This window comes from Chroicocephalus ridibundus, chromosome 22 (assembly GCF_963924245.1).
Source record: "Chroicocephalus ridibundus chromosome 22, bChrRid1.1, whole genome shotgun sequence".
NCBI lineage: Eukaryota > Metazoa > Chordata > Aves > Charadriiformes > Laridae > Chroicocephalus > Chroicocephalus ridibundus.
The window spans coordinates 2181770-2208769 of record NC_086305.1 but is presented as its reverse complement, the minus strand read 5'-3'; the positions used below and the strand labels follow the sequence as shown (position 1 = coordinate 2208769).

The 27000-nt window shown below is 45.9% G+C and overlaps 1 protein-coding gene across 1 annotated transcript in view; it reads right to left on the bottom strand.

The window, feature by feature from the left end:
* The window catches only part of INSR (insulin receptor), a 55422-nt gene that overhangs the window by 25787 nt on the left and 2635 nt on the right, over positions 1-27000 (bottom strand). Inside the window, exon 2 of the mRNA XM_063358450.1 lies at positions 21113-21664. Coding sequence (XP_063214520.1) covers positions 21113-21664 — 552 coding nt within the window. The remainder of the gene's footprint in view (positions 1-21112; positions 21665-27000) is intronic.

Sequence of the window (27000 nt, the reverse complement as noted above, 5' to 3'; positions counted from 1 at the left end):
CAGGCCACAGATGGAGCACAGTCTAGCAACAGATGTCATGGCTGCAGTTTATTAGAAATTTTGGCAAGAGAAAAACCCGGGGTAGAAAATTCCAGAATTTGGTCCCAAACACTATCAAACTTACTAATTCCAGTCTAAAATATCGAGGTTTATGGGGGGAAAAAAAGGAAGTCTGGGCTATTTCTCACACACCTCCCCACGTTCCTACGCGAGCACCGACACACCGATGCCTCACAAGGACTTCCACGCTCGCTGGTGCCTGCGCTCGCTGCGGCACACGCCTCCCTCAAGTGGGGTTAGATCCAGCTGGGAACTGGATCCTGCGGTGACGGCACGCCAGAATGATTTGTGCGAGCTGGAGGGCGGGCGCTGGCAGCGCAAACCACAGCGTTCACCATCCGCGCTTCCTGCAAAGGGGTATTTTTCCCGGGTCCGTTTCATGCTTAAGAACTACAAAGTTTAAAATAATTCAAAAGACAACATTTGCTTCTCAAGGAGTCAGCGGAGCAGACGGGTAATTTGGAAAAGTTGGCCCTCATGCAAAACACCCGGTGACACACGGCACCTATTTAACATTAAGCCACAGAGAATTTTTTTTTAATTTGTTATGGAAACTAATCTTCAAAGTCCTACGCTCATTTACACATTTCAAACTCAGCTGCCAATATTCACAGGGCAGAAACTGTTTAAGTTCTCAAGTTTAAAGGTTTTTAGAAGATACAATTAAACTATTTTTAAACTGTTCTTACCGTTTCTCTTTTTCCTGTTGTACGAGCTTTTGATGTCTAAGAGACAGCTTGAAGAAAGCAAAGCGGCCAAGGCAACTGCTTTTTTTCCATTAAGCACTCAAGACCAGAAGTTGTCAATCACTTTCTTGTGCAAATTCTCATTACACAAGATCCTGAGTAGATGTCGTCTTGACATTATCAACGCATGCATGCTAAAAGGCACCTGAATGTCACGTAGAAACCTCTCCAGCGTATCTTCGCTAACGCTTCTTGTAACTATTACTACAGCATCCAGGTTCCGTGACTCCAGATGGCTCAGATGTGGTTTTTTGTTTGATTTTTTTGCTGCCACATTACGCTTTCACTGCAGGGCAACCCCGAATAGGTTGGTGCTGACCAAGTGTACCTCGTTACCCCTTCCTCACTGACCTCTGCGGACTCCGGTAATTGTCCCTGGCCCACATAGACTGGTGTCTCGGCAATGAGATCGCATTTTGGGAGCTGGGGCAGGGGCCGGTACAAACCGCGGAGGCACAGGGTCTGCTGGGACACGGCGTCTGCGCAGCCCCAGCCTCTAGTCAAAGCCCCAAGACTGCGGTGCCCCCCTCTCAGCACAGGGAAAAAGTCAACTCTCTTCGCTCCTCACCGAAGAGGAGAAAAGTCAAAAGGCGACTTCATAAATCCTGGTTAGAGACAAGGGAACAGCTATTTTGGGGTAGGGGCAGAAGCCACCACACTGTACCATAAAAGCTGCTGCAGGAAAAAGTGCTTCAGCACCAGAGCAAAGCTGTTCATGGCAGTCACGAAACTTCATCAGATCGTTAAGAACGAGACTTTTAAAACCCCTGTCCCAAAGACGACAAACAACATAATCTGCCCTGGAAGGGGGAGAAACAGAGCCGACGCGGAGGTTCAAACCTGTTGTTCCAGGGGTGAATAAATATTTAACTAGTTAGCCAGAGTGGCTCCAAAGACTTAGGAAACAATGCATTTTACAAACCTTTCTGATTATAGATTCAAACCGACATTTCTTCATGCTGCAGAGGCCCAGCTGGGGGGGACAAAAAGCAGCAGAGTCAGCGCAAAGGAATTTCTACCTCTGCGGATCGCTCCCCGTCGTTTCGCCACTTCCCTGTGCTTCAGGTGGAAACAAACCAGGCTGATACCGTAAACATACTCCTGAGCCAACACAGGCAACCAGGAGATCCATATTTAACAGGCAAGTCAATTAAGCATTAAGCTGTTCAGGTTATAAACACAGTTTGTCTGGATATTGAGGTATGATTAAAAACATTTGCATTAGGTCTCGTTTCTTTCTTTCTGCTAACAGAACAATAGCAGGGAATTGTCAGAAAAAGGGAAAAACCAAAAAGATAAAAATCACTCAGGGTAAGTTTTGCTGTTCCTTCGGGATCCTCTGCCTCTGGATGGGTTTGAAGAGCAACATCCCAGGGGAGCTGAACTGAGCCTTCAAAGGGGTGGTGGTTTGGGTACGGCAAGAGGTACACTGTGCATTAAGAAGAAATTCTAACCCACATTTACGAACAGCAAGATGCTGCGTATGTACTGCACAGGGACAGACCATCCCACACGGTTTTGGACTGATCGGTCTCGAATCGACGTGATCTTTCCACCCTGCAACAACGAGCCCCGTCCATGTGAACGGGGGTCAGCAGGGGTAGCGGGGCCACCACGGGTCCTCCCAGCTGGCCGGGGCTACCGGCCGTGTCCGTGCAAGCCACTCCTCGTGGCCGCCGGGCGAGCAAGGAGCAAACTCGCCTTGCGCCGTCGGGTCCTTTTTCGTGAATTACGCAAGCTGTGTTTTGATTAGAGACAAGGCAATTAGGAGGCTCCGGATCCAACAAAGTCCAGGACAGAAAACAACTGCGGCAGGAGAACCGCCCTCATCCCCAGCCAATGCACTGGCTGCCTGGGCAGGGAGGCATCCAACCGCTCCGATCTGCGCAGCCAAACGCGCCTTAACCCCTTGCCAGCCACCCCAGACGGGGGTCCCCAAACAACCCCTCGCCCCCCACCGCCCGCCCGCGACCCCACGCCACCCTCCGCGCCGCGAAACTCATGAGGCTAACGCAATTTATCCGACTGTCGCAGGGTGGTTTTTTTCCTCGCGGCGAGGGTTTCACTCCCGAGGCGTATTTATAACCAGGAGAAAAATGCAGGAGGAAGCCAGTACGGACCCGGCATTGACACAGCTTAAAATGGCTTGTTTTGGCTGCGATAATGTATCGCTCGGTGCCAGAGCTTAGGTTAGTGTAATGTTATATGACGTACACACGCGTCTAATTCAAAGCCAGAGCCCCACAGAAACAGTATCAGAGGGCTCGGCATTTCCCCGCGTTTTTTTTTTCCCTGTTACTGTAAATGGCTGCAATATCTGCCATATAAATTCACCCCCGAGTAGCCTTGCACACACATATAATCACACTTGAGTTACTGTTGCAGTGGGAGCTGTAATTTAATTTCCTAACTGTGCAGTCGCGATAATGACCTCTGTAGAAATGGGCTCTTGCGGTTCTAAACAAAAACCAAACCAACAAGGAGGAAAAAAAAAAAAAAAAAAAAAAAAAAAAAAGGAAACCCAAGGAGTAATCGCCCAGGGCAGTAACTCCTCTGAGCGTGTGTTGCAAGCATGTGATCTTAATTTAGCACTACAGAGTTTGTGCTTGTTTCCTGAGTTTCTGCAAGTGCTGAGCGGCATCGCTGCCATCAAAATCCACATTGAATCTCATCTCCTTATAAAATTACATATCAAATCACGTTATACGTACCTAGCATTTTTCACTTGATCGCTTTTCCTCAAGACTAACTCACTATCTTCCTGTCAAGAAGATCCAAATTCAGTAAGTTGCTAAGTAGTGTTTGTTACAGAGTTCTATAAGTTTTATCTGCAAAACAATTTTTTATGTTTTCACTCATGATCATCTATTTTCTTGTGAGCATTTATTTGATCTGAATACGCCAAGATGACACCTAATCCCAGTGCATTAGCATTTCGTAAGGTTGAAAAGAGCTATTAAAAATTAAATAAGTCTGTGTCCAGTGAAGACTACATATAAACCTAAAATTCCATAGTATGGTGGGTGGGCAGAGGGTTGCTGCGAGAAAACCAGTGTGCTGCCAACCTCTCTGCACTGGGGCTTACGTCCGTAATTATTTCTTCATGTTAGGGGACTAGAGAGGCAGAAATCTAAAGCCCAAGCCCCACCAGCGGCAGTTCTGGGGCTGCAAACTGCTCCCAGGGCATCCCGACGGCTGTACCATGCCTGGGAAGAACATGGTCATAGAGGCCCATCAGACTGTAAAGCACACAAGGACTTTTGACCGCCTCGGTGACTAACAGCAGTAGCTCTCCCAAACCTCCCTGAATCTACAAGATCAATGGAGAAACTAGAAGAGAATAAAAAAAATAAGAGGTTAACGCGCTTCTCAAAAAAACCTACCAGCAATGCCTTACTCTGGCTGTAGTTATCAAGAAAAATTCAGGAGATATCACAAGACGTTCTAGCAAACTATGTCACTTACTCACACTGCTCTAACGTTTATCCCTCCCTCTTCCCCAGCGCCAAAGACGCCCAAGGAACAACCCTCCCAAAACGCATCGACTCGAACGCCGTTATCCACACACAGGACTTCGGCTCTTAGCACCAATGCAGGAAGGAGAAAGTGCCAAATAAATTCAAGGTTTCACAATCAGCACTAAAATTAAAGTGTTATTTATAAAATAAGATATTGCAGTACATAATGCCACGACCCCGCTGCATTGCGAGTTGGGAACGTTAGGACGTCCGTACTTACACAGGAACAGATAAAATTAACTGCAGGTGCCTCCCTTCCCATAGACAGTGACTTCCAAAAACAACACACTGTTACCAAAACGTCAAGGAAACTCTTCCCATTGACATTTCTCAGGACTACGTTTCAACTCTTATCTCATCTATCAGTAAGGATAAGAAAAAACTTGTTTCGCCTCCCAACCCTTTCACAAGTTACGTGCTTATTTGGAGCTACGGGGAATGTCTCAAATATTCCAAAACGGAAGCGGTGCCATTTGCAAACCCCGGGTATTTGGCTGCTTCCCGCAAGGCATCCTCCCAGCCAAGAACAGCCGGCACAGCTAAAACCGACGGAGATGCTGGTACTGTTGCCTGGACCTGTTAGGATCAGCAAACGTGAGTTTAGAAGAGATAAAAGGTTTCGGAGTGGTGTGCCACCTTGTCCAGTGGCGATAATGGCTGGTACGGAGGTCGGTGAAAGGAGTTGTTGAATGGAGATAGGGGGGGAAAGCTGAGCTCTGGTGTCGATAGAGGGAAAGAGCGGATAAAGGGAGATCTCTCCAGAAGCGCAGTCTCTTCCATGCCAACCTTCTGCTGCTTAGCCTGTGGAGTGATCATAGAATGGTGTGGGTTGGAAGGGACCTTAAAGATCATCTCGTTCCAACCCCCTGCCCTGGGGCTTGGACGGAAGATAATCTATTACCTTCTGCGCTACAACTGCTGCTGGAGCATTTCTCTGGAAATAGAGAAATTTACTCATAGGCGAATTATGCCAAGGAATACAGAAGACGCTACGATGAACTCATACATACATGCATGCATATGTATACACACCCGTACTTTCATTTATATAATCTATAAAAATATCTTTATATTTAAGTTGTCTTAATATGATGAAGGCTGGAGGAAATCCTCAACCGCAATGGATCCACGCCGCCTTTGGTCCCTTGCTCTTTATCTTCTTAAGAAGTCATCACCTCTGCAAATGAGCTCCTCCAGCCCCCGCACCAAGGACACAAGGCAGGACTTGCGCCCAGGCATACAAAGCCCTGCGTAACTCCGGATTCCACGGCTCACCTCCGTGGCTGGAGTTAGGAAGATGGTCCAATATCACCTCTTATTTTCAGGGATAGGATCTTCTTGGGTTACAAACCTCAGTGATCAACATCCCTCACCTTTTCCCAATAAACCTTCAGGACAGGCTCTCATTTCCCCCATCTTCTACACCTTTCTGTTTCTTTCCCTTGAAGGTTTTCCCTCCTGCTCTCCTCTGTCATCCCAGCTACCTACATGGAGAAGTGGATGCCTCCCACTCCGGTGTGCCTAAAATTGCCCAGAGAGAATAAAGATCAAAGAAACATTTTCCTTTTGTGCATTTTAAGCAGTGCACAGGTGTTTACACCGTGGCAGCAAGCTCCTCATGAACTGAACGCAGAGTGCAAAGCATCTCTCTCTGATGAGAGCTAGGAGACAAAGCTGAAAACAAACTAAATGAAAAAAAAAAAAAATTAAAACACAAGACTAGGTCTGTTTTCATTCTCCTGCTACCTTTCAATCAAGCCGATTCCCCAGGCAGGTAAAAACAACTCTCAGCAATCTGGCTAAATGGTTGGCCATCAAGCTCAAAACTCTCAAAACAGGGAGTATGATGTGAAAACACGGCAGCACTGTTAGAGGCGGAACAAGTGTCACAGAGTGCACACAAGGGTAGCGACGAGAAGTTGTAAATACTTTACCTAGTGCCTACAACACTGCTGTTGTGCCGCTCTCTGGCACGCGGATCAAGCCCGCTCCTTGTACTTTGTGTTCGAAATCACACGGGAGCTCAGCGCAGCAGAAGGGATCAGAAATAACCCCAACCTCTGCTCGCCGCCTTGCTTTCCTTTAATAGCCGAGTCCCAAAAATGACACTACATCTTCAGGCAAAACCTGGAGTCCCCAGCCAGTTATCGCTAAATGTCATGTCCCCATGCAAATCAATACTGTCAGTGCCTTTGACGGCTTATAATTAAAGAAGATTAAGAAGCCACCACACCCGCTCCTGTCCCTCGGGTCCCTGAGCACCAGGAGGCCAGACGGTTCCGAGGTTCGGTCCTTCTGACGGTAATTTGCTGAAGGGGCACTAAGTGAAATCTGTCTCCCTATAAAACGGGGGAGACACGTTCAGCATACCTAACCTGTGGCGAACACAGGGATTTGTAAGGAGTAGATAACTTTAAAGTAGTTTGGACATCAGCCACCTCATACTGTACTTCATTCCATACATCAGAACAGAAGATCTGTAATTTAGACCAAGACCAGAACCTTTAAAGTTAATTTGGGGCGTTTTTCTGCAAAGCTTTGCTCGTTGTTTTACTCACAGCTATGAGGGTGCTTTTATGTTGTTACGGTTTGTTAAATTTCAATCCTTATTACAACCTAAGGATTTGTTTTTATCATTCAACGGTTGACACGCCACCTGGGAGCCTCATGAAAGCTTCACGTTAATATTTAACTATATATTACTCTCTCCGATGTACAGCATCTTGCAAACATCCCCGTTCACTTTAACCTACTCCCCTCAAACCTGCTCACTCCCATCGCCACCCCAGAAGACCCAGGAGAATCCAGTGATACAGGCAGCTGCGGATGTCCTAAAAATAAGTGTAAGTGGGTGTAAAGTCTCTGTCCATACTGTATTTTGAGTACAGATCGCACCAAGAGCCAGGTGACCGTATCAGCACAGTGCTGGGGACAAGCTTCTCAGCAGGACAGTTGATTTCTTAGTGATGGGCAGCACGGGCTGACCAGAATAAGAAGTCGAGAGCTTAGTGCTGAATGAGAGAAGATGCTGCTGCACCAGGACAAGCCATAAAAGAGAATTATGGAAGTTTGTATCTACTCTACTGAGAAACAGAGACAAAGAGAGGTAGGCAGAAGTGCGTCAAAGTACAGTCATGGTCTAGGAACAAGGTCTCGTCTAATTTTTCCAAACATAGGTCTAACACAAGCTGTTCGCTTCACCTACAAACCCTGTCCTGAAAATGAGGAGCGATACGATCAAAGCATGAGGTGAAATATATAACCTTTGCTTTCTGCAAAGATAAGAGAGGGATAAGATCGCTTTTCTCAAGGCCACAGAGAAGAATGTTGTAGTAAACAAGGCAGGAAAGAATGAAAGCTAAGGTGACACATTCAGCTATGTGGGGATAAGAAAGATTGTGTTTTAGATATGTTATGTGAAAAGATGCGTAAAACGTAACCCCGACACACAAAAGAAGAGCAAATCTACACCAAAAAGGATGTACAGTTTACAGCAAATGGGAAAGCAGAGCTGCCCGTAACCGAGAAAGGTAATGAAACGGGCGGAAGTATAAGATTAACCACAAGGAGATTAAGCCGATAACTAATGATCTACGCAGAAATGTCAGACAGAGGTTAAGATTTTAATCTGGACAGATTTCACAGCGTAGTCATGAGTTGTAAACATCAACACTGACGTCGAATTTGTGTTTGTGGATGAAGACACTGAAAAGAAGGCAGAGAAAAAGAAGGAACATAACTTATTCCAGACCTCACCTCCCAGAGAGCCGCAGAGGACGAGGAGAGAGAAAGGTAAAGCATCACCTGAAGGCCAGTTGTGCACGGAATCTACCTGGAGGATGTATTTTCCCCGCGAGGCACAGCTAACTAGCTCTGCTAACCAAATTGTGTTTTCTTAAGTTACCAGGATGCACGAACTGTTTTAGCCCACGGTCGTTTAGCATGCTGCCCAAATCCACGCCAGACAGGGACCGGCTGCGGTGGGAAGCCCATCACAATGCCGGTCTCTGTCCCGCCGTCGCCGCTCCGAGGGCGAAGGGTTTCGCTCCGTGCCAGGAGAGGCCGACTACCGGAGACGGCAGCCCAGGGGAGGCGACGCCGGGTCCCCAGCAGCCTCTCTGAGCAGGCAGCGCCCTTGGAAGAAGTGCTGCTGCTCAGCTGCCCGCTCCCCAGGATGACCTGAGGCCGGCAGCGAGCGCCCTGGCAGGGATCAGAAACCAGAGCAGTTATACCCCACGCCAGCAGCCAGCGCACGGAAGGAGTCACCCAAAGGGCTAACGCACTCGTCCTGCTGCTACCAAACCTATTTCCCACGTAGATACGTCCAAAACTAAATATCGTAAAGCACCTCTTCCGGTAATTTAATAGTTCTCACGGTTTTCCTGGAACCTACAATAATTTTTTTCAGAATCATGTCTGAACTGGGGATAGGAGAAACATACGCAGGGTCTCGTTACTAGGCACGCTAGTATCAAATGCATAGACTCTATGCACCCATAATATTCTCTCGATTACTCTTGTCATTTTGGCCTCAGCAGCTCATGCCCATTAATTCATACACCCTCCTCCCTTTGCCCTAAAGCAGTAAGTACGCTCTCCACAGTTTATTTCTAGGTATAAGAATTTACTTAGCAGTACTGAAATAGATACTGTTTGCTTGCAGTCCCAGAGCCAAGCAGTTGAGACCTCTCTATGAAATGTATTTTTATTTACTACTTGCCCTTGTCATCTCCAGCATACCAGCAAGGCCCACGTTCAAGTAATTCAATGTAGAATAGTCCGTGGTCCCACACAAACTAACCAACTCGGCTCTATCCAGATAGCTATCGGTTTAACGGCTTCTCGTTGCAAACATACTGATCCCTAGGGTTTCGATCCATAGGATGTGTGCTGTGCCACACCACTCTGCTTCTCTAATCAAAGTGCCAAACGAGAAACGGTAAAAATGACCAAAAGCCACACAAATACAACCCTAAGGAAAAAGAAATGGCTATAGATTAGTCCAAACCTCATTAACTCCATTGCACAAGCCACCCTTAGCAGCTATTAATCTATTTCTCCTTGTAAATTATGCAAGAGAAAGTTGTAATCTGAAGGAATTTAATCCCAAACTAGTTTTGCCATCAAGGAGAGGCCAACAACAAGGGAACTGAATCTTCTGAAGTTGTATTAAACTCAGGGGAGATCTTGGGTTCTCAATCTTTCTTCTGCAATCGTTAATGGCTCCAACTGACAATTATCAGACTCTTGAAAATTCTGTTTCATTTCATGCCTCTGTCGTGGTAAACTCTTAAAATAAAACTGACCGTCACTGCAGTCACTTTGTTCGATAACAAGGAAGTACAGTGGTAGCAAAAGTCTCATTATCTGCCCATGAAACTACGCTCGGCCGTCGAGAGAACAGGCTCTGCTCACCCAACACGAACGGCGCAGGCGCCAGGGCTGCTAAAAAGCTTGAGCTTCGTGGATGCTTATCAGCACAGGAGGCAAGATACGGTCTAATCACCAGCTACCATCAGCACTGCCCATTTCAGAGCAATTAAGACTATTCAGAGCTGGTCCAACTGACGCCATAGCGTGAGCCGGACACCTGCCGATCCCCAAACGGGGTAATTACTGCGAGGGGCGGAAACTTATGGAAATAATCTTACAACAGACAGAGTCCTCTGAAAAAAAATTACACAAACCAGTGTTATCTAGCAAGAGGAAGAGATAGGACTCTCCTCTACAAGAAATCTCAAGTTTTTCCAGAGAGAAAGAGTCTTTTTCTTAAGTGAACTGGGGAGGTTTGGAATCTCAGCACGGAGCTGCTGTTATTGAGAGCAACCTTCAACTGGAAGGGAGCCAAGGAAGTTTTCGAGATGCCGCCCAGTCCATCCACCTGTCCAAGGACAGACCAAATACTTTACCTAAGACATTTCTGACAGTTGCTTGTCTAAACCCATCCTGCATTCTGCCTCGAGGCACTTCCTGCGTTCGCCGTCTGAAGTTTACCAGCAGGTCGCTCCATCAGCTCCCCGTTACAACCCACCACCGAGGCACAGAGGGGCACAGAGCCGCCCCACAGCCAACGAAGGGATCGGTGGTATTGGTCCACATCCAGCTCACGATCCTCTGCAAAACACTTAGTACGAAGGGAAACACTTGACAGTTTATCGCCGAGCCCTGCTCAGTCTCCTCAGTATCAAAGCAAGGCTGGTATCTGAAACCCTGCCACTTCAGACCGGGCTTTGGGCGGATGGGTGTATTACTGCAGCGGAGAGTCACTGGCAAATCTGAGCACCGAGAGACCAAGAGCCTGTCTGAAAAACACAATCTGGAGTTCTTTTTGTTATCACAGATTAGAGCATGTGGAAAAACAACACGCTCTTCCCCGGTGCTGATCAACAAGAACCGTCACGCAGCAACTCCTCCTTTCGCCAAGAGGGCCATGCAAAACACGGGGACGTTTTTCTTATCACACCCACCAAATTCACGCGCTGCACAGGCTCACAGGAGAACATTTTATATTCCCCAGAACAAAACCTGATGCCTGATGCAGATACCCAGTTCTAACAGACTTGTACGCTCATTTTGTGGACTAGAAACATGATATCTAAGCACTGAAAGAGCAGCCAAATGCTATACAAATTATTTAAGCAGCCCTGGCGATAAGGTTATCGGAGTGTGGAAGAGAAGCCTAAGGAAAAGGTAACCTACACATCACATTTCTTTTGCTAATTTAATAACTGTAGGAACCTGACGGCAAGGTGAGCAGTCGTTTCGGATAAAGCACCCGTTTCCACACAATTGCTTTTCCATTAAGTCTCCAGGTAAGAGTGCTACTGCACGTTAGGCTTTCCCTTCTGCCAGAAACACTGAGCGTCCAGAGATTCCCCGAGCCTAAAATCCACAGAACTGAATGAACAGAGAAGCAGTTTATTGAGCTTTAAAGGCTTCGCTTCAAATACAGTTTTAAAACAACAGCCTTATTCCTTTAAGCTGCGTTAAGGCTCCGCTGGGCGAGACTGAGCTCCATTTCCTCTCTGGCTTTTGGGAGGTTTTGAGGGGTACTTGCAAGGGAACTCTTGGACTCCTTCGTCCCAAACTGAAGCTGTGTAAACACATCCAGCGCGATCGGCCTTCCTTCAGAAAGATGACATTCAGAGAAGACTGAAGGCCAGAAAAAACAAGTCCTATCATCTGGTTTATTAAATCACTGCTGTTGTGTTTTCCCTGCCCATAGAATATAATTGCATTGTCTTTGCAGAAAAGACAAGAAAGATATTTGTCTGATACTCAAATTGTAATGAATATTGCTCATGAAGTATTAAAATCCTCGCAGTGTCGTAATGCAACGTAGATGCCTAATGAAGTTTAAAATGGTAACAGAAAAATGCTTAGTTATCCCGTGATGTCTGCTGACTTGCACGTGCCTTATTCCTGGGAAACCCGATACACTGGTAGCGCTTCCTGCGTCATTCCTAAGATTCCCTAATCGTGTCTGTAACAGTGCAGCAGGGTTCAAGCCCCCCTTCAAGTGCGAGCACTCCTTACGCACTATCTCAATCATAAAACTCTGAGAGTTTTAAGGTGATGGCTGAAGCAAGAGATTTCCACACGCTCAGTCCAGTGCAATAGCTGGAACTTGGCGGTTTTGCTGCAGGTTGCTCAGTAAAAATCTCAGTTGCTATTTTCAGATATTTCAGAGCAAACAGCTCGGAAGTGAACGGCACCTCACTCGCGTTGTCGGAAGCGAAGCTGCCATGCTCCACAGCTCTCCCACAGACACCGAACAATCCTTCCCTCCGACACACCGCATCGGACTTGGCCCTTTTCACGTCAATAGGGGAAAAATCAGCTGGCACACGGGCAACCCCGTTTTGTGCCATGCAGACTGCCTTGCCGTTTTGCCAGACGAGAACACGACGCCTCAGCACCGAACCCTTCTCCCTTGGCAGGAGAGGCCCATCCGCTCCTGCCCCTCTGAACGCTGCCTGGAGCCCGAGCGCTCCCTCCTGCCCGGCTACTGCTGCCCCTGCCATTGCTTTAAAGGCTCACACTGCGATAACGCCATGTGCTGTTAATATAATTAACCCCCCACAGCTACAAAACCAGAGAAGATATCAAAAATTGAGTTGGAAATTGTGACTACACAACTCCAAGCCATGCCTGTTCCCAGGCCCTATAAACCTTCCCTGCTGCAGTCCAGCAGGCTTTATTTTACTGAGCAAGTTGAGACCAACCTCCTCCCTCACTGCCCCAGACAACCCACTTTTTTTAAAAAAAAAAAACACAACTAAATGAGGAATCGTGCCTGGGGTCAGGATAAAGCGAGCTGTGAGGAGCACGAGGAACCAGAAAACAACCTCAGACCTTATTGCTGCTCAGTCTGGAGGTATTTTCTCTGATCTCCGGCAAACTTGCTACCTAAGTTGCCTTAACCCTGTGCATTGACTTAAAAAAACATCAGTCTTTCCCTGTAACTTGAGCTGAGGCTCAGCTCATCGCGTCAGGGCCCTGAAATTCCAGCGTGGCCACATACCAGCAGCGACTCTGCGGGAGCCCGGAGTGACCAGCAGTAAGGTGTGCCCATCTCCAGGAGCCTTCAAACTGCACAGAAAACAAAAGATCAGAGTAGTTCTACCAACACATTAATGAAATTCCCCTTCCCCAACTAAAAAGACCTTGCAAATTTTACAGTCTTCATTGGAGCAATCTTGCTAAAACCCTGTCACTTTTATTATCCTTCCACATGAACAAGGGTTACGATACTTAACAGCTCAACCGTCCGGTGCTTCAGCGACTACAGTGTGGGAGCTGGTGTCTGCAAAAGCTGAAACTGCCTGATTTACAATTACAATGGAGCCATATTTCTTGACATCCTTGAAAAAGGGCACCTCTAACCTGATACACAAGATTAAAATCACGTTTCTTTTTCTGGAGTGCACCGAAGTGCACACGCACCCTGAGCTCTTTAAAAATATGTAGAAGATAATCATTCCCAGCATTCTGCTGAATGCTATTCTGACTGGACCCTCTTTCCAACTCTTTCGTGGGATTTCCTTCAAAAAATCTCCCTCAGAGCCTCCAACCTCTCAAGGTGCTCGGGAGGCAGCCTCTGGTCAGGTAAGTAAGAAAGCACATTCTCAAATTAAGGAATTCACACTGAGGGGACTGAGCGAGAAGCTCCGTGTCCGTACAGAGCACTCTCTTGCCCTGCCCGCATCCTTCTCCTCCACAGCAATTCTGACCCTGGTTTGAAGAAGGGAGAAGGAAATTCCACATTAGAAAACTTTTTGGACACGAACAGGTGCCGAGCACCCTGCCCTGTTTTTTCAGTTCATTTAAATACAGATTCTCAAGGAAGCCAGTCTCAAATGAAGACATTATACTCACTTAGCCAACATTTAAGCACTAAGAGCCTAAATTAATTCTGCTTGTTTTAAATGTCACAAGCCAAAATAAAAGCAAGACTCCCAAACAACGTCAGCCCAGCCAGCACAGCGCCCAGTACCCTCCATCTGAAAAAAAAAGAAAAAAAAAAAAATAGTCTAGATAAAGACGGTGAAGGCACACAGTTGTAATCTGCAGTATTTCGGGGGCCGAGCCGCAGCGTGCTGGCTTGGCCCCTTACGCAATTCCAGCCGCAAACTTTGGATCAAAGCAGCGACTGAAATAGCTGCGGGCACGTACCAAGCAGCTCGGCCGCTGCCCCCGCAACTTCCCGCTGCCCAACGGGATGTTTTCTCAGCTACCCAACAGCCCTCATTAAGGAGCATAAACATCCCAGCAAGTTCATTCACATCCCTCCAATAGGAACTGGCAGACAATTATAGGATATAATTGGGAAGCATGATCATTGAACTTTCAACCAGCTATTGTTGCAAGCTGAGAGAAGGGTTAGTGTCGCTTCCTCCAGGACACGGTCGGTTATTCACCAGCTCCGTAATTAATCAAAAGGTCCTGAAATCCTCAACCTTTCGGCTATAAACAATCTTTCCACTGGGCACACCTGGGGGGTTTTGACCGTTCTTATGTTTTGCTGTGTGTGTTTTGTTGGGTTTTTTTTAAACACAAAATGTATTTACAGTTGCAATCCCTGTCAAGTAGAATTCCTGATAGAGAAAGACGTTTCAGAGAGCTTTGCCAAGGGCCATACTTCGGTTGGTCTTACACGTGCTGAATATACTTCTTTGTATGGACTCAACGTTCACAATCCCTTCAAAGCCTTTTACAAGACGGATTTCCAGTTCCTTCATCACAAAATGAAGGAATGCTATACCACCGTACACACCTTAAATTTATTTTGCTCTGTCTGCCTCGATCCGAGAAGAGGCATCAGAATTGCATTTGATTTACAATACTTTTATAATTAAATTTTTTAAGATTTAAAATACAGAATCATTGTTCTGCTTTCATTAAGGGGGGTGAAGGAAGGAAAACACACAGGTTATATGAACTGGCCAGTTCCTTATCTTCACTCACGGCACCAAAGCTCCCCAGCGTTCAGCAGGATTCGCTCGGAACCAAACCAGTCTCCTCCTCCCCGAGCAAACACATTGCATCAGGCGAACCACTCGCAGCCCTGCCACTCGCGCATTACTAACACAGGTTAACTCTGTTGCTCAGTATTATTTTTTATTTTTTTTTTAACATTCTGGGACTTCCTGCTTCTACTTCCATGCCCAGACAACAGGGTTTTCCAACAAACGTGTCTGCCAAGTGTAGTCAGTCTTCTGTATTTTGTCTGACAAGGAGGAGTGCAGGTTTAAGGTTTTTACCTTGTTTAAGCAAACAAGGTAACCTGGAACTGTTCTTCAAGTGGGAAAAATAAGTATTCTACCTGAAGTACCCTTGGCACGCCACCCTTGGAAATCACAAGCAGTCGACGTCACCTCTGAAGATCAAACAGAGACCTTAAAACATCCCGCAGCAATGTTAGTGCTGAACCACTGCATGAGAAATGTTAAACTCCTCCCGGTCCCCGCAACAGCGCAAACACTGACTTAGATAACAAGTATTTTGGGGAAGGGGCTGAGGATGAAAAAATTAAAATGGCAACTCAGACCAAACGAGATGAACACTTTCCCAATTTTCACCATATCAGCAGCCAAATACCTCATTCTCCTTTTTAACTCACCAGAAACCTTTGCCTTGACAAGACCTCTGTATAGAAATCAAAGTATCTTAACTTTGGGGAGAATTCTCTATATTCACTGCTTATTAACTGCTGGATGAGCTAGGAATTAGTTCTGTTCGAATGCTCTGACGATGGAATGGATCAGACGGTGGCCTCTGTCTGAAGTGCTGGCTGCGAACTGGGGAGGGGGAAGACGACCTCCAGCCCCCGCCGTGGTTCAGTAAAGGTGCAGCAGTGAAGAAGTGGAAGAAACGTAAATGGGGTGAGACCACGGGAGCTGCACAGACGGGGATTTCTCAGCATGTTGAAACTGTAAGTATTGAAATCCAACAGTCTTGTGTCACCCCAGGTCGGTGGAGAGAAGCCCAACGAGATGCTTCTTCACAGCCCCAAGTTTTGTTTGGTGCTTTTAAAGTAAGTAGTATATTCTTAAATAGCCGTTCGTACGGACTGATCATTTCCACCCCTTTCCCCCAGTTCTGGGCTGTATCACACCACCAAGCGCCATAAATCTTTTAACTACTCTTAATTAGCTAAAATTAATTAGTTTAGGATGTCTAGCCGTTCGCAAGCATCACAATAGCCCCAACCACAAGCACTACATGCACTCAATAAAGCTGTCGCTTGGCAAGGTTCAGAACAGACGCCCCAGTGAGATTATCGGGTGTCAACTTCCATCTGGCATTTGTCAGAGCTGGGGGGGGGAAGGCAGTTCTTATCAGATCTCCAAATAAAAGGAGCACTTCCACTTCATGTGGTAGCAACTGGAAACATTTCTTTTGTGTTTGAAGCTTTAAAAATATCTTGCCCTTGAGGTTGGCTACGTCTGCTCAGCGCTTCGAGACCCCTTTCCCATACAAAGGTAATAAAACTAAGCTTATGGTTACAGAAATTCCCAGCACATAAAAATTACAGGAAGCTGTTGCTAAGTAATATTTCTACCTAAGTAAACATCACAAAACGTTTCCCACACACACCTCTGAACTTTGTTATTCAAACCTGCCTTGAAGATGTTCGTAGTTGCAGGATTTCTTCTGGCACCGGTCTCTTTAAAAGCTCTTGGTGCTTTTTCAAAGCAGTTGAAAAACATTTCAGGCTGAGCAATGTTTTTCCGAGTGCTTTGTTGTGTTGCTTGTACTAGGAAACAAAACAAGCTCCTAAAGCTACTCCTCAGTTCCTTACCTGTCCACTACCTGTCCCCGAATTTTCCCTGAATAAGTCACAGGAAAATTAAAGAGTGATTCCGTTGCACCCCTGCATCCAGACCTGCCTCCCCAACATCATAAAAAAATCTGGACAAACATTATTATTTTCATAGAGCACTGCTCTTTAGCAGCTCCTTTGCAGGGCAGTTACCCCAGACTGTCGTCCCTTCTATCAGCCCCGTTTTACCATCTTCTTCACTTGGCCCAAGCGGTTCCTATACCTTCCGCTTTCTTTTCAAGACGTTAATATTTTACAACAAATTCTAGACTGCACTAATGGAGAGACACAACCTTTGGTTTTATCGCATAAAGCAAGATAACAGTTTGAAGAAAGAGTCTGTCTACAAACCTGAAATGGCCCATACTCTTAATAACTCCAATTTCTTGGTAGCATGAAATCCCAAGATAAAGACGGTAACAGACTCCTACAAAGGTTTCATTCAGCATGAACAGGAGAACTTGAATTTCATCACATCCTCTAAGGAACAAAGCCTGTATTTCAGATATTCACCCTTATATTCCAGAAAGGTGGCCCTCCAATATTCACCAAGGGTCTGTCTCATATTGCAGGTCATTTTCCCGTGCATTTTTACTTGGCCATTCCACTTTTCCTTCCTATTGCCTTACTCCACCTCCAAAGCACCCAATATGCGAGTAAAAGGCTGAACTCGCCTTTATAATTAGACTGTCAAAACCATCAGGCTGCTTCGAATTATGTACGGGCACAGAAGACTCGCTGCAAAGAGAACTGGCAGGAAATCCTATTTCAGAAGGAATTGTTCCTTCCGCAAGTAGAGTGACAGACATATAGCATTTTTTTATTACATAAAAAAACGTGGAAAAAAATGCAAAATATGAAAATCATGTTTGGCAGATCTAGACTGAGGTCTAGGACGTGGCATTTCCAGCATTTTTGTTGTCTACATTCTTCAGCAAAGACGTTCTCTGCACAAACATGCTGCACTGAACTAAGAACTACGTTTTTACGGCAATAAAAGTAAGTATGTACGTAAAAAAACGCCTTAAAAAAATGTGGGCTGAAAAGGTACAAAACCTCCAGAACAGGGACAGCATTTGCCTGCCATAAAGAGCATACGGCTAGACCCAAATTCCAAACAGACTACATACTTCCCTCCCTTCCTACCCAAAATATAACATGAGTTGGCCTTAATTGAACCAACTTGCTTTTCACACCAACACGAGTAATTTAGAAAAAAGAAAGGAAACTTTCAGGAAGCACATGCCGACCAATCTCAATCTATGGTCTCTCCACCTACACGTCTTTGCACTCACACACAGATTCCTCAATATCGCAACTGTTTTTTCAAAGCGCGCAGCTGCCCACAAATCATTTCAGTTCCTCCCAGCCGGTTTCATCCACAACCTTAGCTCCAACGTCTGTAAGAAGATCCTTTACTTTGTTGTCTTGAACATGTTATCACCAACTGAAAAAATTTCTGGGCTGGAGTTGTAGCTGCAAGGATGATTCAGAGACTTGGACGTGTGCCTCAGAGATAATTATATGCTGTAACTGAAAGTTAGTTTTGGAGTTAACTGGGATATCTGTGCTGATGAGAATAAAGAACCATCAAAGATGCACCGTCTGAGATGGGGCAGGGATGACGTGAAGGCGGCAACCACGCAGAGCAGGCGGGGGACGGGCAGGGACTGGGGTGGAAGCGATGGGGGACACCAGGGACCCCACTCCAACCCAACCGTTGCCATCTCCTGCCCACTCACAGAGACCTTTCTGTGACATCTTTCAGCCTCGTGCTCTCCCGCACTCCTTGCCCATCCCCTAATTCTCTCCAGGCTCAGCAGGCTGGAAGAGCTTGCCAGCTTGGGACTCCTCTCGGTCAACTGACACACACTCGGCAACATCAATATTTACATATTCTTTAAGGATTTTTTTCCGGTAGACAAAACAGCAAACAAAACATCCTGACCCGCGGTCCCAGCGCTCTCCGGCAGCGCTAGGGGTTTGACAGCAACAACTTCCCATCCAGAGATGCAAAAGCAAAAACAGCAAAGAGGAGATTCCACGCCAAGTTTTGTAAAACAAACTAGGGACACAAACAACCTGCCTTAACACAAACAACACACAAACACCAAACTTCCCCCAGGAAAGTTATACTGGAATTGATACGTGTCTTTTAGTCAATGCCGGAACGAAAAAGAGCAAAAACAAAAGAGGGGAACACACTTAAAAGCAGAGCGACTGGAGACTTCAGCACAGCACCAGCTGATGGAGATTCCCAGATAAGCTGCAGAAATGCGGAGGGAAAGATTTCATGACATCAATACCCTCGGTACCGGGAGCTGTTACGAGGCGCTTCAGGGTAAGGAAAGCCAACGCACAATTCACCCAAGCTCTTAATAATCTTGACAAAGGAGTTACACACGCTAAGGATACGTTATGGCTGGCGCGAGAACAGAGAACACCGCGATTCCACCACCCGGTTCACTAAATAAACGTCACAATCTCTACTATAGTTACCAGCGTCCGTGTGTGCTGAAGTCTAAAGGCGACTCGAAAAAGTCTAAACGACTGCTCAAGCTGTGAAAATAACTTCAGAAGCACACAGGCAGGTGTCACAAGGCAAAATATAATCCAACGAGCTGGTGTTGAGAGCACCCAGCTACCAATAAAGAAAAGTACAAACCTTAGCGTTCAAAACAAAGATAAGCATGCCTGGTTAAGTGGTTTTCAAAACACACACCAGTTACAGCCAAAATCTGCAGGAGCACTGCTCCTCTAAATCCTCCAGAAGGAACTCAGAAAACCAGATGGGAGCATCTGTACGTAACTACTTTGGAAACAATTTTCACATTCAAATTTCAACTTCAAATCCAAGTCAAGTGGACTTACCAGCTTGGCTTCCTTCAGCAAGCGAGCTAAGACAGCCTGCGACACCGCACGGGTACCCTCTCAGGAATTTAGCTGAGTTTGAATGAGAGGCTCAGGAGCGGAGATTTCTGCCCCAATGGTAGAATACAACATTCCTACAGTTTTCATGGAAATCGCAGCCATATAAAGGAGAGAAACCCTACATTCCAGCCTGCTGTAGCACAGCCCCAGAAAATTCACAGGAATGAGGGACATCACGAATGATCTAGCCACTGAAAACGGTTCAGTGAGATCTTTAACCGTATGAAATAGCAGAAAACATAAAACACAAGTGCACAAGAAACCAAGTTTCAGCGCTGGTAATAACTGTATACCAAAAGAGTTTGTAAACTGAAATGCTTTATAACCTTATTTTTCATTTTAGAAAAGGAACACACATACACGCTTGCATCTTCTTGCTCATACCCTGTCATTCTGGCGACAAAAACTAACCACTTTCTTTAAAAGGACGCTAGACGATTTTGGGGTGAGGAGTAGCAGAGGGGAAACCACATTAATTTCATTAGTTTATGCATACTGGTAGGAATTCCTTCTCAAATTTGGCACTTAGCACTCAGAGTTGCCCTTTAAAGCTTGGCAAGAAATTCTCTGCAGCCCGCAAGTTTCCTAATTTCGTCTTAGGACACACTGCTTCATTCGGATGCACAACCTCCAGAAAGACAGACAACCCTAAATGTCCCAGTTTTACCTCAATTCGCTTTGCTCCCCATCAGTCAGATTTAACATAAATCAAAGCAAATATATAATTAAAACTAAACTTAAGCTCAGTTCCAAGTTTGGAAAACACAAATCTGTACAAAATTAAAAGCCACCTGAATACAGTTGAAGAACTGGAGTTTGGGGGTTGCAACAGCAGCTAACGTTCTGAGCGCACCTTCTCCTCTGAACCAAAACCCCGCATTCAAAGCCCATATTTCACCCTCCCCAGGACTCCCGCTACGGGCAACCCCCAGCCAAGTCCTCTCCGCTCCTTCTCCTTCTCCCTTCAGGGAGACGCGGCTTCCAGCTTCTTACTCTGGGCAAACGTTCCTCACTCATCCGTGTATCTTACACTTTCTCATGGCAGGAAGGTTTCAATAAAAACGTAATTGCACCTTTGCAGAGTCAGGTTTATTCCATAAAGACTTTTCCCTGCTGTTCCGTTTCTGCCTGCTGCAGCCTTTCGGTCAATCTGGACTTTCAATCCCCCACCTGAGTCCCAACAGAGATACCAATACCACTAACTACTATACCAGATACCAGTTACGCTCACAGCATGTTGAACTCGGGAGCTCTAGGCAGTCCCTAATTTTCCAGAGAAACCAAACACAGCATTTTTGGACACGTTATTCACATAGGTGAATTATTCACTATTCATAGGTGAAAGAACTGCTAAAACAGCCCCATCCCAAAGACCCTCTCTTCACCTAAAGTCAATTTTGAGCCTTGCTTTTAGGAACCTGTGCTTAAAGGAAACAATTAAAGGTACCTCTTAGCCCTCTGATAGATCTGACGGGTTAAAAACCGACAGCAAAACCATAGCTGACAGGACACGCACCACTCCGCAGACTCACCCCTCTGACAGCGATCGTGGGTCCAGCAGCGTTCAATGAAAATGCCATTTATCACCGTAGGCGGACAGTTGCTCTTCCCTTTCACAGTTCCCGGACACACATCTCCACACTCTTCTTTGTCGTCCTTGTTGGCCACGATGTAATTATCTTCTACAGAATCCAAAATCCTTGACCAGTCGATCGTGGACAAGTAACATAATTCGTTGTTCTTCTCAATCCGCACAGCGCCTCGAGTAATGTTCATCAGGTTATAGAGGCCGATCTCCTTCAGGTGAACCATCTCGAAAATGACTAGCGCGTAGTTAAAAAACAGATGAGTTCCTCGAATCACAGTGAGGTTGGGGAAAAGTCCCTTTAAACTCTCCAGGCCGTACACGCGGAAAAGCAGCAAGTAGTCTGTAATCATCGTCAGCTTCGGAAAGCTGAGCTCGCGGAAATCTTCCGGCTTGGTTTTAAACATCAGCAATATTTGCAAGTGGCCCTCGATCACAGTGCAGTTCTCAAGCATGTTGAGCCGGGTCAGATTGTTGCGAATGTCCATGCTTCTGCAAACTGGAAGGCAAAGAACAATGATATTTATTTATTTATGAAAAGGCATTTGTTGTCGTTCTCTAAATACAGAGGTTTGTCCAGCCGCGGGGTGGTATATAGCTGCACTCGGAACACACGGCTAGGTCATTCCCAATGAAGCAGGCTTCAAGTGTTAAGAAACATACTGTGGGGAACATTCCCTGGTATATGATTACAAAATAAGACCGAAAGAGTATTTCATCTTTTTTTTCTGCCATCTTGAGCTTCTGGACATTCCCTCTATCAGGACTGCAGGGGTAACACCAGCCCCTAGACGTCATTTGGCGTTTACAGAAGTAAGAGCTGTCTATGCAACAGAGGCTGTTTTCTTTAGAGAGCTGCCAGCGACACACCTACCTCCTCTCCAATTGTGCAATTAATGCCAGTGGATTAGAGGGAGTAATTTAGAATGGTTGCAGGGAGGGGAAGATAGGAAAAGAGTAATGGCTAGGAAATGGTAGTGCTTTGGGAGAGAGCAGAAAATCCTGGAAACAAACCCACGCAAGAGTCCAGCCTACGCTCCTGCCCAGACTTTGCTGACAGGAGTAATTTACTACACTAGTAATTTTTGCCCTGAGCATTCTTTTCAGATTAGGTGTTTGGGCTTTTTTGTTATTATTTTCTCAAGGCTGCAAATCTCCCTGCCTTGACTATCTGGACAGTTTATGTAGCAGACCCAGTAACCCAAAGAACTGGCAAAGTGAACAATTACACGAAGCATAAATTAGATGCTAAACAGAATAATATGAATCCAGGCACCAGCAAAAGGAAAAGATGGAAAGAAAACAGTCTGAACAAGGAAATATTTTTTTTTAAACTCTAAGCACAGGCAAGAAATCAAGAAGGAAATGTGAAGCCCCACGCCTGTGTAACACAACAGAAGCCCTGGTGATAACCCTTTTAAAAAATCAAACTTCACAGAAATATACAGCCAGGCTTTAACATTCGAGGGAGAAGCCTGCGGAAAGGCACGCTGCTCGGCAGCACGCGGGTACAAAGCAGCCGTGTCCCTGTCCTCTCCAGGTGAGTTCTATTTATTTTTTTAAGACTGCATCCACTTTAGGGATTCTCTCTTTCGTCTATAGCCGAGCCCCCCGTCCCGTCGAGACTTAAAAGCACAGGACCTTTACTCTTTTTGTCACTGCATGTAAAGCTCGACGACTCTAAAATTACCATGTCACAGCTTCCAGAAATCACCCAGCGATAATCGGGCCTTACAAAAGCGATGCAGAGACAGATGCTGAATAGCTACGACTGCCTGACTCCTCACGGTTTTACACACACCACTGCTGTGTGCGTTAAAAATAAATTCTATGCAAATGTCTTAATGACTTTTTCAAAAATTTGCTCCACTGCAATAAAAAAAAATAAGTCTGGCAACACTAATATAGGATTTGGAGCAATGTTATTGCCCAATGGGATTTTTTGGCACCGTATCCAAGTCGTTTCATAAATTGCTTTCTGGAAGAAAAAGCTAATGCACACAGTGCCTCAGAGATGATCAAGGATGTACTTTTTAAAAGTGAGAAAGCAAATGGGATGGACCAACTAGCGGCAGCCCCTTTGCCCCGTGGAAAACTGCAGCCACAGTGGAAGCAGGGCAGAAAGCTGCCTCGCTGCACATCCCAACCACGGGCCAAAAGAGCGAGAGATGCAGTTTAAGTGCCCTGCATATTTATTTCAAACAATTAAGACAGGTATTCCCGAGGAAGCAAGTGCGTGACAGTGCGGGCCAGTGGCTTCTTCACGAAAGGAGAAACAACAGCAGGACAAATAAAACTCCAACATTCAACGTACAAGTCACTGGAGCAGCTAAAACTATCTGATAAATGCAAAATCCAACGTCTCGGTTCTTACTGGCCGCTTGCAAAATACAGCGGGTTAAGGCGGAAACCCACGACAAACTGCTGTATCACGGCACGACGTACTACCTGCAGTAATGTGAGCGTCCACAGCTGACCTTAAGGAAAGGCGAAAAAATACAGCTCAACTCGCCAGCCTAAGAGCTGCTTTGCAGAGTGAAAGCTCCAGGCTCTTCTTGTGGCTCAAGGCCACAAAACGCCTATACGCACCAAGTGTAATTATCTGAGCCTTTCATCATTCCGACTATAATTAGGTAAGTCACCAGAAACTGGCCACAAGCTGGCCCCCAGACAACCCCTTAATCCCCACAGCTCCCCCCGCTCCCCCAGCACGGCCGGGGAGAGACGGCCGAGCTCGGGAGTAAACGGCACAGCGTTTTGTGCTAAATAATCACATAAATCTACCGGAGCTTGAAGTACACATCCACAATCCATCAACTGTTTGCATTTTAGAAATATTTTTGTATTTTTTCACCAGCTCTCATCCCGAAGGCACTGTTTGTAATTAGCGCTGCCAGCAGAGACCGGGCAGGAGATTCCACACATCCTGGCAAACCAGGATGTGACACGAGTTTGTTCAAACTCCGCGGCTTTCAAAGCCGAGCAACAGTGACGTAATAAACCGGCACGTTGTCTGCTGTGCTTGAGGGGTTCCGATACCGGGAGCTTCTGCTCCGGTCCTTTGAACGGAAGGCAGCGTCAAACACCGATGATAGCCCGGCGTAGAAACTTAGGAGGAATTTAAAACAAATTAGAGGTTTGTTTCTGAAACAAACAATTGAATAAAAGGCTACCATTATGGTAAAGATAAGTCTTTATCCAGATTTTTTCCGCATTTAGACAAAATTACACTTAAGAAATATTTTTCATGTTCTACTTCGGTTTAGTTTCTAGGTGATAAGCACCACCGCAGCATCTGAGCTCCGTTTTTTTTACCACCTCAAGGATCAAGGAGAATAATGAAGAGTTAGGAATATCTGAAACAAAACATGCGTTTTTGTTGGGAAGGTTCTCGATCTTTTCATGCTTTCGAATTCCGTTCAGCAGTTTGTATCTTCTGTTCTTGCAGTAGCTGCTTAAGTCACCCCATAAATTTATTGTTACCAAGACAACAAGAAGCAGTTTTAAGCAAAGTAATAAGTGTTTTTCCACAGCTTCTCTCGATAGTATTTCTTCTGCGGGGACAGGGGAAGTAATCAACAATTCAGCATGAAGGCTAGGCAGGTCTGATCCACGAAGGAGGAGAGCAACGCGGAGCAGTCAATTATAAGATGGACAACCTGGTTTCAAAAAACACTTAGATCAGCCTCCGGGAAAATAAAAATCTCAAATTGATTCTCCGGTAGTAGACCCAAAGCTACTCCTGGCCAAACTACTGGCAAAATCTCTACTGAACATAAATTCAAACATAAATGCCTAAATTTCAGCAGAAATGGGCCCCACGTCCAGCAGCACAGCGTTACGCTGCCAGAGAGGAAACACTCCTCCATCCCCAGTTACTAAGCTATTCAAAATAACTTGAAATAAATAAAATCATTATAGAAGTGTTTCATCAGACCCCCGAGAAACAAGCTGCAAGGCACGCGTTTTAAAAAACAAACAAACAAAGAAACACCAAGATGCCAAGCCTCTAGAACAAACTAGTTTGGTAACGAGCTGGAAGTACGGTCCGAGGAAAGGAGATCTGGTGCCAGGGCAGCTCTCGAGGTCGAGGGGAAGAGCCGGCACTCGGGCCTTCTCTATAGCAAACGACGTGGATACCAACCCGTAACGATGCACTGCTCCAGCGCTCGGGCTCTTCAACAGGCAAGAGCAGGATAATGGAAAGATCGCATGCTATTTAAGACAACTATTAGTTAATTCTGCACTTCTATAGTGTTTGCTGCCTACTTGAATAAAGACATTATTTAAGAAAAATTACACTCACTTGGGCCAAGCCGAAAGCTTTGCGATTCTATAGGAGTTTTGACTTTTAAAAGTGGTATTAGGAAACTGGAAAAAGGACTTTCAGGTGTTTCTTGGGATAACTGCTGAGACAGGAAAACATCCTGTTAAGGGACAGGTTACCAGAAGGGACCGTCAGGCAGGTTCTAGCCTGCCGCAGCAATAGCTTCATAAACATTAAAGTATCTAATTGTGAAATTTCAGTTTTTAAACTTCGGTCTTCCACCTCAGCCATTTAGATCCGAGCAATGAAGCAAATCCAGAGATGGACTCAGATAACCTCCGGCCCCTCAGAAAACATCTCGGACGCCCGCTCCCTGTCAGTAGTGCAGAGCGCGCTGCTGAACGGGGGCAAACCTCTCAGGGAGCTCACTTTCTGTAACACCAGAAGCACGCATAACCTCAAACCTGGCTGCTAAAGCCTTTGCTCTATCATGATGCTCTCCTCGTTCAAATCAGAACAAACCCCACAACTCGCAGCGCTGTGCTTCCCATGCGAAGCTAAAGGCAGGGAGGTGACAGCGTCCCGGGAGCGCGGGAGATGACGGAGGGTAACGGCCAGAAGCGGGTGCCGACAGCCCTGAGATCCTCCCTGCTTCAAAGGGAGCAGGAACAGGTTTTACACGTTGCCAATATCAACATAAATTATATTCCGCAAGACAGTCACCCCAAAATTGACCTCCGGAAAGCTTACGGGTGTTACAGACTACTCAGAGAGAGAGTCAGCACACTCCCTCTCCTGAAAATCGCGAGGGGCCACACCGGGACAGCCCCTGGGGGCAGCTCTTGCCCGGTTTTGATACAGCCCTGCCCCGCGGCACTTACCCTTCCTACTTTGTGCTGCTGTGAGCAAAATTTCCTTCTAGATCGAGTATCTCAACATCAAAAATTAACACAGTGTTGAAGTGGGACAAGGGACCGGTCTCTTAATGAGTTTACAAGCACACAAAAACCCTGTATAAGCCAGAAATAATAATTAAGAAGCAAATTATTTTAAAAGGCTATTACTAGAGGAACATGAAGTGAAATTGGTCCCACCTGATCTAGGCAGAGAGCTCTCAGCGAGATTTCTAACTCCCACCATCAGCAGTGCCCAAATTTAGGCAAAGAGTTTAGGAGGGGAGGACGTGTACTCTAAACTCTACTGACCATATTGATTAGTTTCCTACTAATTACAAAAGGAGCCCAAAGCAGGCTGCTCAGTTGGCAGATGCCTAAAACTAGGAGAGGTAAATCCCACCCTAAATACCACAGCTAATGAAGTGACGTGCGCGAGTCATGTGTGAGATTTATTACAAGAAGCTGCATTATGTTTACGCCATGATTAAAAAAACCCAACACACAAACCTGTTTTTCTTCACAAAATAAGATATACGTATCCCCATTTTATACACAGTCAGTCTCCTTTCCTTAACCCTTGCTTCTACTCCTCTCACCAACTTCTGAACTCACCAACTAGCTTCAGCCACATGTAAAAGAGGAAGAGAACACTCATTCCTAAGAAGACCCATG